This window comes from Phyllostomus discolor, chromosome 14 (genome assembly GCF_004126475.2).
Source record: "Phyllostomus discolor isolate MPI-MPIP mPhyDis1 chromosome 14, mPhyDis1.pri.v3, whole genome shotgun sequence".
Lineage (NCBI taxonomy): Eukaryota > Metazoa > Chordata > Mammalia > Chiroptera > Phyllostomidae > Phyllostomus > Phyllostomus discolor.
Genome location: NC_040916.2, coordinates 15,357,820 through 15,377,094, shown reverse-complemented (window position 1 = coordinate 15,377,094; position 19,275 = coordinate 15,357,820). Strand labels below are relative to the sequence as shown.

At 49.6% G+C, this 19,275-nt stretch overlaps 1 protein-coding gene across 1 annotated transcript in view; it reads right to left on the bottom strand.

Annotated features, from left to right (window-relative positions):
• The window catches only part of COLGALT2 (collagen beta(1-O)galactosyltransferase 2), an 80,453-nt gene extending 63,135 nt beyond the window's left edge, over positions 1 to 17,318 (bottom strand). Inside the window, exons 1-2 of the mRNA XM_028530761.2 lie at positions 16,640 to 17,318; positions 16,212 to 16,503 (exon numbers count right to left, since the gene is read on the bottom strand). Of these exons, the coding sequence (XP_028386562.1) occupies positions 16,212 to 16,474 (263 nt within the window). The 5' untranslated portion in view covers positions 16,475 to 16,503; positions 16,640 to 17,318. The remainder of the gene's footprint in view (positions 1 to 16,211; positions 16,504 to 16,639) is intronic.
• Between the last annotated feature and the right edge of the window lie 1,957 nt (positions 17,319 to 19,275).

Here is a 19,275-nt window from a genome sequence, read left to right as displayed (position 1 = left end):
ACCTCCCCAGGCAAGGGATCCACAAGACCACGGCAGAAAATGCAATCCTTCTAGGATCTGGCAGCGGGAGTCACAGGCTCTCACTTCCACCTGCTGTCCTGTTCCCATGAGTCAGCAGGGGAGGGGATGGGGGAAGGAGGGATGCCGAGGAGGCCAGGCCCATGGGGGCCATCGTGGAGGTCGTTCCCCACACTGCGGTCACAGTTTACTGTTTAAAAAGCAGGCCTTTGAGCTCAGAAAATATCCATGCAACCTCACATTTTCACGCATTAGTTCAACACTTAAAACCTGCTCGAAGAAATAATGTTTTCTACTTTTCCATGAAGACTGGGAGAAAGAAGTATGCATTTCTCCTCAGTGACAGAATTAAACGAAAAGAATTGTAAAATGACTACTGTTCTCACTTTCACTTCTTGTTTGAACAACAGGTTACTGGTTTGGTTTTACTCTGCACTTAGCTGGACAAGTGCAGCACTCAAGTGCTTTGACGTGTGAAAGTGCGATGAAGGCCAAGGTCAAACCAAGCTGGGAGGAGTCTCAACAAGGACTTGGAAGCAGGCCCCCAGACAGAATCTGCAGCCCATGTCTCTTTGGGACAATGACATATGTAATTCTTCTACTAAAAAATGACCTCACTTGTTAACAGCTGATTGCTCAGGGGCCTGGAAGCCATAGTGTATTATTGTACCACCCTGGATGAAAGCGACCACAGACCAAAGCCATGTGTAACCTTGGCCTTCTCACAGGGCTCAAAGGCCAAGGAAGGCAAATATTTTTTTAAGTCACTGAAACTAAGAACTACCTGTCTGGATTTTAAATCATAATCATTTTTAATAAGGTGATGCCCAGAACAGCCTTTCCCAATTATTTTAGCTAAGACACCTCAGTTTCTAGTACAGCCCATCCTATTGATAATAAACAGATCGATCCATTCATAAATTAACCAAAACCTACCTAGAAAAATGCTCATTTGAAAAAATAAAGAAAAAAAATGGAGCCAAATCTGCGATGTTCATAAACGTAATGAAAATTAATTAGAATGAGAACTCAAAAAAATCTACCGTGGAGAAAGGACTTGAGAGGGTAAAACGAAGACGACAGTTTATTTATCCTCTGCTCCTTCAACATCTGAAAGATAAAGTGTTCCGTTCGGGGAAACTATTTGCTTCCTAACTCAAAGGAACAGAATGCCAGCGTGATTTATCGTCTGAAACTGGACAGCTGCGATACAGCTCAGGGAGAGTACCGTCAAATCTCAGACACCTCATTCTACAGAAGAGGGGAAAAACTTCAAAATCCACTTTTCTCCAGGGCAGCAGTGTTTGGACTCCTGGTCCCTTAAACCCCATTTGCTGTTATATAAGAAGGAAAATCACTCACTAGGGCAGTTCGAGCCCTCGTGCCTGGGCCCAGGTCCCTGAGGCATCCTACAGGAGCCTTACTTCAGAAAGTCTGAGCAGTTGGCCCACGGTCCTGGGCCCGTGGGGAAGGAGGCAGCCAGCTTGCAGCTCATGAGCAGCAAGATCGGACAGGGCTGGGAGAGGGAGCCAGGGGGCAGCGTGTTCTCAAGGCGATTCTGACCTAGCAGAAGGGTTTGCTTTCTTATTTATTGGTTATAGGTCAGAAAAGGAAGATTTTGACTTAAGAGACTGAACCCCAAGAATGTAAATCAAAGTGTCACCAGAGGGAACGCTTTTTGGAAAAGAAAATCAGTGACTTCTAAATTTTAGTTTTCTGCAGGCTATGAATTCAAAAATCTGGAGATAAGTGATTCTGTCTCCATGTCTCCATCCCACCTCACCCCCAACATTTTTCTGCATCGGCAATAAAGGACACGGCCCCACCCACCTTCCTGTTGCAGGGACCTTCCACGGCCACTCATGCTCCTGGCCTCTGAAGGGCAGCACAGACCCACCTGCAGCATCTCTGTGGTATGATGGCACCACTGTGAAGGGAAGCTTCTGGGAGGGTGAAGGGAGCTATCACTTTGGTAAAATAGCCCATTAGCCTTGTGAAACTTGACTTTCAACTGCCAGGTTCTCCTAACCCTCAAAGTGTGCATGCAAATTACTGCCCTCACTAAGGGACTAAGCAAAATACACGAGCCTGCAGGCCAGCCAGCAGCTTTTGCAAAGAGCAAACATATATATTGTTTCCCATCAGAAGAGCAAATATCAAGTTCCTATTGTTGCCTTTTCTCAAAGAAGGGGACCTTCCAGGGAATATTTGCACTTACTTATTTTGCATGCCTGAGAAAAGCCTGAATCTAATAAAAAGATCTGCAATGTATATACACTCCTGCAGCAAAGATTCCTTCCCAGGTGTCGACAGGAATGGTTTCTCCAGTTTTCAGATCTGGAACTACCTCCTCTGACATTACTCTCTGGGTTCTTTTCCTTCTCACTGCAGCCCTTCTTTGGGCTGCTGTTGTTCATGAATCCGAGACGGTGTTTTATGTCAAGTGAGAGGTTATATGAGTCAGAGTTCTCCAGGAAAACAAAACCAATTATATATATATATATATATATATATATATAGAGAGAGAGAGAGAGAGAGAGAGAGAGAGAATACATAATGATATAATAATATACCCTATTTCTCTAGAACATATATATTTTCTTCACAGCTAGAGCAAAAGAGTTGAAGGATGGGCTTGTGCAATCTTGGAGGTTGGCAGGTTCCAAGTTTGCAGAGCGGGCCAGCAGGCTGGAGACTCGGGGAAGAGCCGATGCTGCAGTTCAAGTCCAAAGGCAGTCTGGTGTCACAATTGCTTCTTTTTTTTTAAGATTTTATTTTATTTATTTTTAGAGAGGGAAGGGAGGGAGATAGATAGAAAGAGAGAGAAAGAAACATCAACATGCGGTTGTTGGGGGTCATGGCCTACAACCCAGGCATGTACTCCTGACTGGGAATCGAACCTGTGACACTTGGATTCGCAGCCCGCGCTCAATCCACTGAGCTACGCCAGCCAGGGCTTCACAATTGCTTCTTGCTAAAGGGGATCAGTATTTTGTTCTATTCAGTCCTTCAGCTGAGTAGTATGAGGCCCAACCGTAATGTGGAAGGCAACCGTCTTACCCAAAGTCCACTGATTTAAATATAAATCTCATCAGAAAACATTTTCACAGAAACATCCCAGAATCATGTTTGGCTACCGATCCAGGCACCATGGCCCAGCCAAGTTGACACATGAAATTAACTATCACCAAGGGCAAAACATTGTCTAAATTGTATTATTTTACATAGATACAAGCCGTCAGTCTATTTAGCAGGGATATGAGACATGGATGAGTTACAAGTACTGAAGAAGTTTTATCTATGTCCAAAGAGAGAAATCAAGGCCGAAATGTCATCTTCAATAATGCAGCAACAGAGCAGGCTGTTCCATTTCCCATGGCATCTGTGGTGGGACCACAGACACACAGTACACTGTGCATAAAAGGTCCTTAACCACCAGCCTGTCCAGGGCTCCCTGTGCAGCAGGTTAGGAGACGAGCACAAGGTGGAAAATTCAGTAAAACCTGCAGATACGGAGGTCCATGGTGTAGATGATGCAAAAGAACAAATAGCTAAAAAGCCAAATCTCACAGGCTCCAGGATGCCCTATGGGGAATGTTGCCAAATACCTTTCAGCTTTTTTCTCTGAGCCGAGATGAAAATGACTCCCCTTTGTCTGAACACACGACGACTGGGCAGCAGAAAGAGAGACACAGCTCACGCTGGGAGCAAACTGACGGATCAAAAACTGGCCTTTCTGTATCCAAAACACAGACAATCCAGCCATGAAAAACTAGAGTTCAATGACTGCTTTTATTTTGGTAAGATACCTGGGAAAATGAGGGTTCAGCCCCCACTGTGCCTACAACAGCAAAGACTGGCCAACAAGCGACGGGGTGGGGGCGGGGCGGGGGCGGCTTCCATGTTTCCCAGCGTGACCCTGAATGAACCGCCTTTCATGGGGCAGGGACAGTTCAGTATAGTGAGTTACTGTCCTTTGCCCCTCAGACCAATGCCAGCAGGCCCATTTCATTCACCAGTATTTGCACAGGCCTTAGGAAAAGCTATTAAGATTCGGGACCATTATCAAAGGGGACTTGGCAAAACCTAATCTCTGGGAGACAGAAAGCTGGCCCAGAAGCGGAGCTGTAACCTTCAGTCACCTGCTGGCCCCCCTGCAATCCGATGCCTAAGAAATGAGGGCCCAGCGCGTCTTTGATGCCCAGTCCAGGCTTTGAAGCCATGTCATGACCACAGGACAAAGGCAGCACTGTTTATGCAAATCGAGAAACAAAAGAAGCTAAAATCCAAAGCCATTAAAAGTAACATCAGAAATTCAATCCACAGAGATGATTAGAGGCCCTGCACCCGTAGGAAACTGATGCCTAAAAGCAAAGCTGGGCAACGCACCAAAACACACACACGGAGGGAAGGAACCCTGAGCGCCGGAGGCTGGCTGCATGCACTTAGGAGGCTTGGAACACGCAGCTCCCTGTGCCAAGGGGCAGCATCTGCGCGCCGCAGGCAGCAGGCCCCGGGCTTCCGCTGCCTCTGCATCAGGTGCTCACGGCCTCTCCATGAGAAGTTCCAACGGTGCCCCTGCAAGGCCGGCCCTCTGGCTGCCACGTCCCTCGGCAGTTCAGTCATCGAGTAGCACACGCCTTTTGCAGGACAAAACGGTCTGAGGGAGCACCTTCGGGCACAGTCTACCTACAACAGGATGACGTACAACGGGCCTCCGAGAATACTGAGACTTTATTTTTAGGTCATTCCAAAGGGATCTAAAGCTGGGCTGAGGGTCCAGGAACATCAGTGATGCAGAGTGATGATTCCTGAAAATGCTTCAGCTGTGGTCACACCCAGATCGGGTAGGGACCCCAGAGAAGGTCTGATCCAGAGGTTCGGAAGCCCGGCTGTGCGTCACCACCACCTGGGAAGTTTTCAAAAGACCTCACCTGCCCTGGCCCTGCCCCAGAGATTCAGACGTAAATGGTCTGGCGGGTATTTGTTAAAACCCCATCACATGACTGGAAATAGCGGTGGCATTGAGACCACAGCTCCGGGAACACATCCCCCTTATGTGACAGGAGAGGAAACCGAGGCCAGACAGAACAAGTGGCTTGTTCAAAGTGACACGGCATGAGCCGCGCCTCCCAGTCTTTCACGAGACGACAGGATGACACAGTGACAACATCTGCACCCTGGGGAGCAGGCTGCTTTTGGCTAGAAGCCACTGCCCGGGACACCCCCGGTGACTAGCATCTCCTTGATGGCACGCAGTAAGCTAAAAGACTGCAGCTCACATTTTTTTTTGAGAAGAAAATAGACACATACCCTTGAGAACCTTCACTGTGGAATTTGTGATAGACCTGAGCCCACAGGACCCAGTGAAACTAGGGTGTGGAATAGCACAGGGTTTAGCAGCTGAGTTGCCATCCGCCCCCGAGAAGGCTGCCTGTGGGTGAGGTTGCAATCACGCCCCTATATCAATGCAGGACACACCTTTGCACAGCAGCGGCACGTCCGGAGCCATCCTTTACGCAGCCTGCCGGAACAGCGAGGATTTCCACAAAGGTGTGTTTTGATTTCATAACTTGTGAAAACGCCAGACATAGAGATTTTGTAACATCACATTATCAGGACCAAAATGCCAACTACTCAACGCAGGCCAATTTAATAGAGTACTTCTGTTTTTCCCAAACGAGGGGAGGGGTTTGTAACGGCATGCCAAAGAGAAGAGCAGGAAAATGAAATACAAGCAACAAACAGACCGAGATGAGCAAAGATGAGGACCCAAGTGGTCCAAATGACCACTATTTATCTGAAGCAAATGCACGGATTTGATTTCCCTTCACACCATTAAGAGATGGCCATCAATAGCCGACTTTTCTTCTCTAAAACTAAATGCTTAATGAGCTCAAGGCACAAGATACACCGAGCAAACAAAAAGGCTTGAGAGAGTGTCTCTTTATACCGAGCACTTCACCTCGTGGGCAGTTCAGGGCACGGTCTTAAAAATAACTTTTTAAAAATATAGCCAGTGTTGCAAGGAGAGAGAACATGGCTTAACTCAGTAAAAAAGCCCCACGGACGATGCTTGCCTGGCACAGCCTCTCCGTTGTAATCTTGTGTCTTCCTACACCACTTGGTAAGGAAACCTCTTGGCTTTGATTGCTTCAGTCCCTGGGGCCTGGAGATGAGAAGATCCACACTGTGCCAACTTCCCAAGCTCTGAAAATCCCATGGCCTGCATTTTAGATGGATACACAACCTTTGGTCCTCCCACGAGCGTCCCCTGTTCCTCAGGGGGCCTTCTGGGAGCCCATCCCTCTTGTTCCCAAACCCAGAGGTACATCCAAATCATCTGTGTCCACGTTCAAGACCAGATTCCCAGGCTCTTCCCACAGTCCATCTGTTGAATGCAGCTGAAATGGGGCCCAGGGATCGATGTCACTGATAAGTGTCTCAGGTGTTGGGGTACAGTTGGCCCCTGAACCCGCATTAAGGAACCTGGAGTTGAAGGCCAGTAGTCTTATACCAAAAGGTAGACAGAACAGTGATGGAGTCATGTCCATTCGTGGCCAATGAACTTGACCAATGAAGGTAAGTCACTTTTAGGCCACCCCGACTACCTGTTTTCAGCATGATGACCTGGATGTATCCACACAGACAGTCTGCAAAAGGCCAGATAAATAAAGGCAGGTACCTAGGATGTTTTTAGTCCATTGCTTTAGAGATTCATGGTTTCGGGTGCTAACGAGAATTTTCTAGGATGGAAATCAATGCGCCCAGTGAATCATAAAGTCCAACAAGATTGAGGAGAGCTAAAGAGGAGATGTGTAATTTTCTCAACTATTTCAGTGTGCTGGCTGTTTCAACAAAACCCGCTGGAAACGCAAGGCACAGCCCGACTGTCTGAACGCCCTCCCGCCCCCACCGGCCCCGAGCAGAGGGCGTGCGGCAGTGTGGGGGCCTCACGTGCACTCACTGTTCCGCGGAGCAGCGACGACATGAAAAAACCCTGATTCCACTGGGCAGCAATATCCCACCATCTTGGTGAGTCTCAACCATAATCGCTGTGGTGTGTGGAGCTTGGACAGATTGTGGGACTGGCTGGAAACCAAGAAACTAAATGTAGTCCAGAGGTCCAGCAAGGAACTCTGTGTTGGAAATGCCACAGCCCAACTGTCCACAGCCACATGTCTCACAGAGGGCCCAGGAATGTGAGTTCCACTGTAAGTCTCTGGAAAAGTCTGCCTTTCCCAAAGGCCCTGAAGAGCAGCAGCTCCTCACCAAACGTGACATTGAGGGAGAATGCCGGTGTACTTCCATCCGTTTCCCGTTCTCGGGATCATCTCTCGTCCAGTGAGAGCGGGAAGCTTGCGGTACCCCACTGTCCCCACCACCTCCAAAACCATCACTCTCGGGAAGAAGAGAGTTCCAACCGCTCTGTTGTCTACAACGCAGGCACTGCGGCCTGCCTGCACGGTTGTCCCGAGTTTGACAGCTGCCTGCATCTGTGCAGGCTGGCGGGGTGGCTTGTTTCTCACAGTTCTGGGCATTGGACGTCCGAGAGCAGGGTGTCCACACGGCCAGGCCTGGCGGGGGCTCTCTGCGGCCTGAGGACTTGTCGCTGTGCCCACCTCACGTGGGGGACGGGATGTGGGCTCTCTATGGGGCCTCTTTTAAACGTTTATCCCATTCCCAAGGGTGGAGCCCTCCTAGAGACCCAGCCTCCTGATTCCACCCTTTTGGGGGGTTAAAATGTCAACATATGAATTTGGGGGGAACACATTCAAACCAGAGCACCAGCCCAAACGGGGAGAGAGCTATTTAAGGAGCCTTCTCTCTGCAGCCTGATGCATCCCTCAGAAGATTCTGAAGTGGTCCAACCTAGAAGGTAACAAGTTCTTCCAATACAGCCAATTTATCGATGAAACCCGGGACCCGTGAGAGTGCTTCCACAGCCACGGCCTGGGCCCTCACTCAGTCTCCCACCAGACTCTTACGGGCACACAGCCCAGGGTCACTGCTCACCTGACCATTAATGTTCCTGAAATGCACGTCTTCTAAGGGGTCTTGAAACACGAATCAGAAAACATTGGGGGAGGGGGCGATTTTGCATTATATTTACAAAGGAATGAAGTCTCATCAGCTGAACTATCAGGCCTGGGACAGGCCTCGGCTTGCCGAATTTGATAGACAACTGAAATAATAATAACAGCAGCTCCCATGAAACGAAATGGGTCAGGAAGTCCTAGGCTCAGCCTTGGCAGGATGTCGTGCAGCTATCACTGGCAGTCCCAGTCTGAAGCGACTTCTGTGCGGTGCTCCCAGAGAGGAAAAGAAAAGCCCTCTAGGCAAATCTAAGGCTTAATTCATGCAGGAGACTTGGCGGCCGCCGCCAACCACAAACGCCGTGCTTTCAGGGATCCGAGCGGCAGCGGCTTCCAGAGAATTAATTACAGCCACTCTATTTATTATTTTGCATGACTTATCAATTATTACCTCTAACTCGAATCCTTTTCTACTTCTATGAACGTTCACACGCAGCTTTCCTACCAGAGAAATGGAGAGCTGAGGGAAAAGAAAGAGGATCCCGATCCTGTGCCCCTAGACGGCTCTCTGGCTGTGGGCCAGGCCTGCTGGTTCTAGAAAGCAGTCACTTCCTGAGTCCTAAGGCTCCAGGGGAGCCTGGGAGGATGCGAGGGTCACTGCCAAACGCCAACAGGGGCTGGTAAGCCACATCAGAGAGTCGGACAGTGCACAGAGAGGGACTCAATGGGGACGTGACTGTCTGGGAAAGGGGCAGGGGCGGCGGCTGCTCGGCCCCCACAGGCACCGCTGCACACAAATGCAGCCCTGGCAAGGCAGCTGCTGGTCCTGCAGGCACGCCCAGTTTGTGAAAAGTTATCCAGGTGTCTATCTAGGGCATATGCACTTTTGGGGTGTGTATGACACTTCATTAAAAAGTTGTGTGTGTGTTCTTTAATGAGCATAGGGCCCTATTTTCTGGGGGCCAGAGACACAAGGACGAGACACAAGGTAGGTATAATCAGGGCGGGTTCGGGGTCACTACCTAGAGCAGGTACAAGTGTGAGGGGGCTGGTAGAACTTAACAACCTAGGATACAGGGGTTGATTTTTTAAAAACCACACTTATGACTCTGGCTGTTGTAGCTCAGTGAATTGAGTGCAGGCCTGTGAGACAAAAGGTCACTGGTTTGATTCCCAGTCAGAGCACATATGCCTGGGTTGCAGGCCAGGTCCCCAGCAGGGGGTGTGAGAGGCAACCACACATTGATGTTTCTCTCCCTCTCTTTCTCCTCCTTTCCCCTCTCTCTAAAAATGAATGAATAAAGTCTTTAAAAAATTAAAAATCACACTGATGATCAGGCTATATAAAATATTCACATTTAGGTTGACAGTGAAAGGACACACGTACATGCACAGGAAGTTTCTAGAAGAACGCACAAGGAACCGTCAGCATGGGTTGCCTCTGGCAGGTGGCACGAAGCAGAAGGGAGGCTCACTTTTTATCGTGTTCCCATTCATGCTGTTTGAATTTTATTGTGGGAATGTGTTACTGTTTCCATTTCTTTAAAAAAGTCGAGAAAAAATTCTTAATATACTTAAATCCCTATTAAATAAATCTACAAGGCCCCTAAGAGATTCAGATTTTTTCAAGTCAGTAACATTGGATATTCTAATAACGTAAGTGCAGTGAAATGAGTCAGTCAGTCCTTTCAGGATACAAACGTCAAGACAAGCCCATGGACAACACACACATTTTGTAATTCCCGATGAATAATAACCATGATTTAAATGCATGGAGTGAAGGCGCTGCATAACAGACACCTGGAGAACAGGACCAATGACCCTACCACAGGTGGTCATTTTCTCTCGGACTTGAACTCCACTGTGTGTTGTTATTTGAAGACGCGCAGAAACAAGCATTATGACAGTCTGACGCCGGTCCCTACGCGAGCCTCACAACGTCCTCCTGCGCCGGGCCACGGGCTGGGGGACAGCGCCGCGCAGGGATACCGCCCCTGCGTGCGTTTCGGCGATTGGAAAAGGGGCTGCGGCAGGACGAGCAGCCCCCGGTGACGAAGCCTTCCCGTTCACTCCCGCGGCCACCAGGCACAGCGGCGGGAGAGGGCCACGAGAGGCAGGCTCGTGAATCCCTGCAGTCATGAAGCAACGTGGTGGTGCAGTCACTTGCAGAGAGGGCTGGAGACCCGTCTGTAACACCGAACCTGCCGGGAGGGTCACTGACTCGCTCCTTTTGCCGGTGAGCAGCAGGAGTTACAAAACAATCAACACTAAAACAGCCACCCAGGGCTGGAAGTCTAGAGACCTGTTACTTCATCCAGACACTCACTCACTGCACAATATATAAGGGTAAAATCCTTTAACTGGGCTCTACTTTCCCCACCCATGGAAGCTCATTAAGAACGCAGAACCAGGACAGTTTAGGCATCCTTGCTAACGCTGCCAGCGTTAATCCGTCACAACCACAGCAACAGGATTGGTGACATGCTTAGTTACTTCAGTTTTTACCCAAAGGAAATGTATAATCCCAAGGGCCAATCGTGTTTGGAAGTTGGAGGGTCGGAGGGAGGACTGATCATTTTCTCTAGTCATTTGAACAGAACCTGTGTGTAAGGGTCAACCAACTCTAAGACCACTAATCAAAAAGGCTGAAAAGCTGATACGTTCAATTTTGCCAGTATGAACCCAAAACACTGCAGCCACTCATGTGTATGAATAGTGCTGCTTGACTCATTTGCCACAGACAATCCTTGATACATTTCTTTCTGTTTCTGTGTAGCTGTGATCACAGCAAGTGCCCTGCATACTTATGGGCAGCGCACATATTTAGTCTCGTTCTGCTCCTGTAAAATCTACCACAGAGAGAGGCCAGTAACTAGAAAATGCCCAGCGAAGTGACAAAATGATCAGGACAGTGGGAGGGAACCCCTGAGTCCCTTATGTCATGCAAGGAGAAGGGGCCGTCCCTGTTTGAAAGAAACACTGGCACCCTTACCTTCCCAAATTGGGTCAAGTGACAGAAGCAAACACTACTGTAGAACGAATTGCCCCTTTCTTGATCTCAAACAGACCGCCTGTACTCGGTCTGTGACATTAACTGCCTGGGTCACAGCCCGACGCCAACACGCGCTAGCCTTGTGACCTCAGGAAACTCCTTTAAGTTCTCTGTGCCTCAGTGTCCTCCTGTGTCAAGTGAGGAGAGTAATGGCACCTCTCACCCAGGGTTGTGGTCCGGAGTAAGCTATTTCTCAAAGCAAAATGTTTACAACAGCACGGCCCCAAAAGTTAGTTTTCCTTACACCAGTCCTGTGTTATTGGAAGGAAGAACATCGAGTTCCTTTTGATCACACGTGTTTTGGAATCTTCAGTTGGGAAGATAAAAGTAAAGGCGGTAGAACAAAAAGGAAAAGATGAATAGGAAATAGCAGCTGTAATTTGGCAGCGTTTATGTAAAAGACGACATCGGTGCACTATCTCGTGTGCTGTTACAAGAAATCTTTGAGGTAGGCGTTCTTGTTACTCGTTTCCAGATGAGGAAGCCTCGCTCAGAGGTTCCCTGACGTGCCCCCAACCACTCAGGGGGCTGGAACCCACGTCTGTCTGACTCCAAGATCACACACTCCGACCTCAGCACTGTGTCACCCACTGTGCGTAAGAAGGAAACAAAGGGGAGAAAACGAGGCAAGCAGACTAATGGGGAGGAGAGGGCTCAAGTAGCATCTACGTTTTCCGCCTTGAGCTGGAGCTTCTCTCCATAAGGGCAACAGAAACACTTCACGCTGTGATGGTGATGATAAAGTGTGACATCATCCTCGTTGCTGGCACGCGGAGCTGTCGTTCACAGTACTTGGGAACGTTTTATAAACATACGTGTATTGGCGACTCTACTTACATGCTTCCGGGAGAGCGTTAACATGTGAAGATCAATCCAAGCGAATCCCCAAACACTGCACAGAGTGAGTCGTGTACGAAATGCTGGGATCGGTACCCAGACCAAGCACAGCTCACCATTGTTTATGTCCATGGAAACCCATCTCTTTGTTTAGAAAGCCGTACAGTGGTCCCCAGTGCATGCACTACTTCCCCAGACTCTGCCCAGTGAGATGCTCACACCGCTCTGTGATTACACAGCAGTTACCGCCTGGCGATGGCACAGACTCCGGAAACCCCAGCCGTCTCTGCTCAGACAACAACAGGCTCTCCAAAAGACAAGCTGAATGTATCTTTTGGGTCAAATGTTTGCCTGATGCGTGCCCCCACCCCCGGCCCTGTTTCTCATTATCAAGGTACTTGGCCCTGCTCCCCTTAATCATAGGTTTGGAAGGGTGTGAGATCGGCCTTCCCTCTCCAGCTACGGCCACTGTTCGTGGCTCCCCTGAATGAAGAAGGGCCCTCTGAAGCCCACTGCCGACGTCCCGTGCCTCCAGCTCCCCTCGTCTCAGCACAGCCGCGACTCCCACAGATTCAGAGCTTCATCAGAACACAAGGAGCCCCTTCCTTGGCTGCCTATCCCAAGGCTGTGCTACTTGAAGGAAAACAATGTTTGGTAGCGTTTCCCGATCAGATGGGTACATGGGACTTTTCCTTTCTGCTGGTACAAAGGATGTCTGAAATATAAACTGTCCTTAAGTCACCCTCATCTGAATGAGCCTGAGGCTGAGGTGTCTACACTCACTCTCTGACAGCAAAGGCTTTCAGGTGCATTGGTCGACCCTCATTCCACCTGCATGCTCAGTGCAGACCTGGTGCAGAACTTTAGGTGAGAAGAAAAACTCCTATCACCAGGAAGTCTGGATGTGACCTGTGAGCCCCGCCTCCCTATTACCCACAGAGGAAAGAAGTCTCATCAGATGCCCCCCAGCCGTGATTAGAGGTAAGCAGGTGAATGAGAAGACTGAGTCGGCACAGTTATTGAAATAAGATTCGCTGGAAGCTGGCACCCAGACTGCTCAACATGGTTCAGTTGTACAAGGTGGTGGAGAGCTCACAGCCATTTCTGATACTATTTTTTAACACCAGCATGTGCTGTCTCTGCAGAGTGAATATGAACCAGCTTGGCATCTCAGAATGCTGAGTAGAGCTGGGGACGGAGAGACTAGATAGAGGCAAGCAATTGGCAGAAGCCCCTCAAAGCGGCAGCATCCTAAACTGAGGTTCCGCCTGCAGGGTCATATCCCATAACCTTCCCGGCCAATACCCCTCTAGGGCTGGTCACTAAGTTAGCAGCTCAGGGGGTAGAATACAGTGAGTTTGGAGATTTGCTGTCATCAGAGCTGCCACCCCCATTATCTCCCCTGACAGAAAACTCTGGTTAATGTCCCAGTGACTTTTTTGGTCCCACTGTGCCCTTTTCTGGAACCCCCATGTCTGCCCCCCAGGTTTTAGTAGATTCCCATTTGTCCTTCAATACTGAGTTTAAACTAAGTATCAGCTCCCCAAGAAGCCCTCTGTGACCACACAACCACCCCGATCTGACTTAGAAGTCCTTTGTTGCTCCCCACCCCCACACCTCTTGTAAATGCCATGCAGATCACCTTACACTGCCCAGGGTGGGGGGGGGGGAGCTATATTTGTTTGTAAAGATCCACACCTTATTCAACTTTTCTCTGCTCGAACGTGGTCATTAGGGATACGTGCTTGTATAAGCTCCCTGTGCCTCAGTTTTCTCATCTGTAAAAGGGTAGAACACAGTATATACCTGATAGGGTTTTTATAAAGATTAAACCAGCAAGTGGATGTGAAGTGCTCAGAAGAACCGTGAGTTCTTGGTGTTAGGTGTCTGTGATATTAACAAATAAGTGCAATCTTGAGTAAGTCGGGTACTTTAGACAGAATACCTTCTATGAAGTGGAGACAATTTTATTTCTTTACATAATGACAGGAAGGATCAAATAAGATAACATAGCTGATTACAGTACTTGGGGAGCTATAAAGCACGATCTATAACTACCCATCTTGGTTATCATTATCTAATCAATGATATGCGGTTTCTAAGCCAGAACTCCAAGAAGAGTTTTTAGTGGCTAATGCATGGGTGCCCAAGGCCTTACCCAAGCCTCGGGCTTCCTCCTTAACTGTCCAACACTGGCCATAAAGGACGAGGTACAGCTTGGACACAAGGTTACAAGGGACCATGAATGAGGGTAAGGGAATATAGACCCCAAGTTCTATGAAAAGTTGGGATACTACCCACTCGAACAGATCACCGATGTCGACAGAACCTGGAGCACCCAGGGGGGCTAGGAAGCGCAGTTGTTGTTGGTTGATTCTGAGCACATCATAAAACCTATGCAATTCAAGAGCCAGAAAGAATTTTTGAAATTCTAATTTCAAATGTATGCCCATTCCCTCATGTTACGGATGAGAAAACGGATGTCTATGGCTCCCAAGAAACTGCCCCAAAATCAAATTATCAAGCCAGCGACCAACAGCTCTTGCCGCCTAATCTGCAGCTTACAGGTTTATGTAAGTTTTGCTTGTAGCTTGTCCCCACTGCTGCCGTACCAGGGCAGTGTTTAGGGACACACGGGCTCAAGTCCCAGTTCCACCATTTATTAAGTCTGTGGCTTTAAATGAGTCGTCAGATGGATTCAAGGGATTCAAGTTTCAATTTCTTCCTTTGTAAAATAAGGATCATAGTATCTCTTCTAAAGAGTAACAACGTTCTTTAAAACTAAGCAATGCATAAAGACCCTATTGTAAAACATCTCCTTTGAAAGAAGCATGTAAGAACTGATTCTCTCTCTCGCTCTCTCTTTTTTTTTCTTTTGGTATTGAAGTGGTTAAAAAATTCTTCCTTCTGACTTTAAACCTGGCTGCACCAGCATTCCCACTGGCCACATAACAAGCGCTCCTCCGTGGCGGCGGTCACGTATAGCTGGGTGTGTATAGTAAAGCAGTGTATAGCACAGTGCTGCACTATACCTCATGTTTGCTTTCTCACCTCTGCACCTCTCCCGCCAGGTACGGCGGGGTTGCCAGCGCCAGCCACTGCCTTATCCATCTTTCTGTCTTCCTGCCCAACTGTTGCTCCAAGGATATGTTCTGTCTGCAGACAGCTCCCTTTATCAGCACAAGACGACAGAAGCTGCCCCGGAGTCACCCGAGCTCTGTCTTCCTCTAGGAAGTCCTCTTGTCCATGGAGCCGGCTGCCTGTCTCCCTTGGGCAGCGTCCTTCGGCTGTCCACAAGCCTCTGAGAGGCTCACCCGGCCATCAACTTCTTGCCATCCGATACCTGTGTTTATCACAGCTGCGGGACTGAACCCATTTCTGAAGTTGGATCAGGCAGCCACCCCCACGGATGCCCGGCCTTCCCCTTGGCAAACCCAGGAACCAGGCCCGGGGCTCTACCCTGAGGGCAACAAAAACTTGGCTGTTTGCTTTCTCATGCTTTCTCCAGGGCGACTCAGTTCCTAGGTCCCCAGGGGGCCCAGCGAGGTTTGCATCTGGGGCCGGGGATGCGTCCCAGGAGGATGCACGGGTGGGACAGCCGGGAGTGTTCAGAGGGCCCACGGTGGTGGTACGGCTGAGAAGGCGCCGCGGTCCTACCTAGCTTGAAACTCCGGGTCCACATCCTCTCTTTGCCTCCCGACCCCCGAGAACCAGGATTCTTTGACGAGGGGGCAGGAGCTTTCATCGTGCGCTTTTATTACGGCGCACTCTTCGCCACCCCAGCCACTCCGGAGACCCCCTTGCCAGCCGCAGTTTTGCTCCCTGTCGTCTCTGGAAGACGAGGCAGCGACGGGCACCCTTATTCTCTCAATCAAGGGCGATGGGTACGAGGTGGAGAAAGAGGAAACTTCCAAAGGAGAAAGGGGGAGAAGCTTGCACTCTCGCGGGGGCTCCCCAAGCCCTTGTCCCGGAGAGGGGCGAGGACGCCCCGGCCCCACCTCCCCATCGGAGCTCCTGGCTACTTGTTATCCTCATTAGCACCCCATGCGCACAGCCACCCGCGCGTCTTTCTCCGTCCCGGCAGCACGGTCCTCCCGGGACCCGCGCGGGCAGCGAGGGGGTGTGCGCGGCATCCTTCCTTCGGTCCCCCAGCGCTCTGCTCGCCCCGCAGCGGCGCAGGGCGGCCCCCGCCCAGGTCCCCGCAGGCGGCGGCGAGCGCTCTGCGCGCCTCCTCCCACCGCCACAGCCCGGGGCCCCCGGCGACTCACCAGATGGCCATCCTGCTCTTGGGGTAGTCCAGCCGCTCCAGGCAGCCGAGGAAGTGAGGCAGCGTGTGCGCGGCGTTGCGGGCCAGGATGGCCACCAGCACCGTGGGTCTCTGCAGAGGCGACTCGGGGAAAACCCTCGCCTCTTCGTCGTCGTCCTCCGAGTCCGGCTCGGCTGCAAAGCGCGCACGGCAGCCGCCGCGGAGCAGAGCCCAGGAGAGGAGCAGCAGCGAGCAGGCGAGGCTGGCGGCGGGGCTCGCAGCCATGTTCCAGGCTGGGGCGGGCGGCGGGGGACCTGCAGCGAACGCCGAGCCGGGGGATGCGGCTTGCCGAGCCGGGGGAGCGCGCACACCGGCACCGGCCTCCGTGGCCCCGGACCCTCCCGCCGCCACTGCACCGCCCAGGCCCTGACGCAGGGGCGCAGCGAGTACCTGCAGCCGCCAGGGCTCGCCCGGGGCTCAGGCTTGCAGACGGTCGGGTCTGTGGGGCTGTTTGTCCTCAGTCCTGCGGAAAGTTCCTCCAGCCCAGGCGCAGCCTGTACAGCTGAGGTCTGTGGCTTCCCCCGGAGCCGTGAGGTGTGGCCCTGTCTGCCAATGGGCGTGTGAGTGTGTGTGTGTGTGTGTGTGTGTACATAACGGTACAACTCCAAGAAAATTTATTCTGCTTTCGCAAACCACAGTCTCAAGCCCTTCACAGTGATGCAATGCATCCCGGTTTTCATAATGCACCTATTGACGAGGTGGGAGAGCTCTGAAACGGACAGTCACCCAACTCTTCATTACTGTGGTTAAAAAAAAAAAAATTAACTTTCACAAAGGCAGAATGTTTGCATTCACGTATACACTTAATTTCCCCTGAAGTTTATTCTTGACTGGGTGGACCTTGGATCTGAGTAGACCAAGTCTGAAGACTTGGGGAATCTCACAGCCGGATGGAACCCCTGAAAGGAAAGGACCCGCCCTTTGGGACGCTGTTCTGAATCCCCACTCTCCCCGCCAGCCCAGGGTCCTGAGCTTCCTGCCAGGACAGGCAGAACCCAGGACAGGTGGCTCAGTTAGATAGCTTTTTTCTTCTCTAATGATCTAAACTAACCAGGAAAGGAAAAATCCATCCATGTTGACGAAGAGAGATACGGAAGAGAAGAAGGAAGAACACAGTGTGTCCGTGAGATGAAATTGCTAAAGGACATTTGCTCTTGAGGATGACACAGAGACGCCGCTAATGAAATCCTCAGCACCTTCATCGTGGGACTGTGCAGGCTGCAATCAATCAGGGGAAAGGTGGGTTGGTACCACTGCACGTTCATGACCCCCATCCTAACTTGTCCCACCACCTTTCTACTGGTTTCATCCATCCTTTGCTGCAACTATGAGAAGCCTTGGCCACTCGGCTGCAACCACCTTGCTCCCTCTGAAGAGTTCGCCTTCTTTACTGAACTTCCTCACACCCACCTCTACCTACCGTCTCTACCCACACACTCCTGCCATGCACGCACCTGTCCTGACAGGGCCTTCCATCCCCTCCCTTCCCCTCCCTTCTGGTCCAGGACTTCTCTCCATCATTTAGCTCCACTCTCTACTGAATCTTCGACTGGTTCCTCTCTATCCTGTCCCTCATGATGAAAGCTCAGTCAGTCCTCTCTTATTCTTATTTATCTTTCTGACCCTAACCCTAACCCTTCTTGCTTCTGTGGTCTATCTACCTGAAATTCCAACCCCTGCATCCCCCTGTGACCCCTGTTCTTTTCCTAAAACATACTACTGAGTTCAAGGAATTTCTTTAATGAGGCATTTCCTAACTTTCCCCACACCCTTCCTTATCCTCCTCTTCCACCATAACTGTACCGCTTCATTATATTTATGTGTTTATTCGATACATGTTCATTACCCATGCATTTCTGCATCTGTGCCTTGGCACAGAGGGGGCACTGAGTAACTGTTGGAACCAGTGAGCGAATACAATTTAAGGGGCACATCTAGTCTTTCTAAGTGAGCTACAGGAGTATATTTCAAATTTGTTTTCAACTGGATTGAAAACCCTATAGTCACTATTTTATGTAGTTCTTGAATGCAGGCCAGAGTGTAGACAAAACTTGGATGCTGGGACAGGGGAGGGGAGGGAGAAAAGAGGAAGGATGGAGGGAAGGAGGCAGGACTGGAGGGAGGGAGGAAGGGTGCAGGAGGGGACATGTAAAACAATCCAAGTATGATTAGCCCTTCTGTGCCAAAGGCTCCAAATGTAATGATTAAGTCTATTTTACTGTTGGATAAAAATATGTTGAAAATGGGGGGGGGGATAACTACCCCAAATCCAGTGTCTCACCACAACCATTATTACCATTTTGGGATCACTTTAATTTGACATTTTCAACTTGGATATTTTCAATATGGGTTTGTACTCATTTCTCTTTAGTGAGACTCAACACCATGTTGATAAGAAATGTTGAATAAATATCTAGAAAAAGAGATGAAATATTCTGGGGACCCTGAATTGCTTTTGATGCTTTTTCATATTCACAAAGCCAAGTATTATTTAAGACTGCACATATACAGTATGTCTGTCCACTTATTTATGGTCTTCTTTAAGGATCATCAGTAACATTTAAAGCATTCTTCACAAAAAGCTTGCTCATCTTTTCTAGGTACTTTATTTTTTGTTGGATTTTTTTGTTCCAGATGTTAGCAGCATTTAAAAAACTTAAATATATTATATCCTGATTTTGTAAGTGGGGAATTCAGAACGCACTCTTACACTTATGAGAAATTGGAGAAAACATATTTTGAATTATTCTAAATTCTTCCCTGCCTGCTAGAAACCCCTCCTATACGCTCATGCGTGTGGATAGTAAAATAGCACAGCATTCTAAATACTTGACTGAAGGTATAAACATCTCACCCATTCTGCCTGAAACACAGAGAATGGAAATGGCACAGTCTGTGTACAAAGGAAGGAACAAGAGATCCAGGAACATTCTTACGACCCATGGATGAAAAGCTGATCTAGAACATGAGCCTCCATTTTCCAACTTGAAATCACAGTCGCATACAACACCGCATAGAGTCATTTT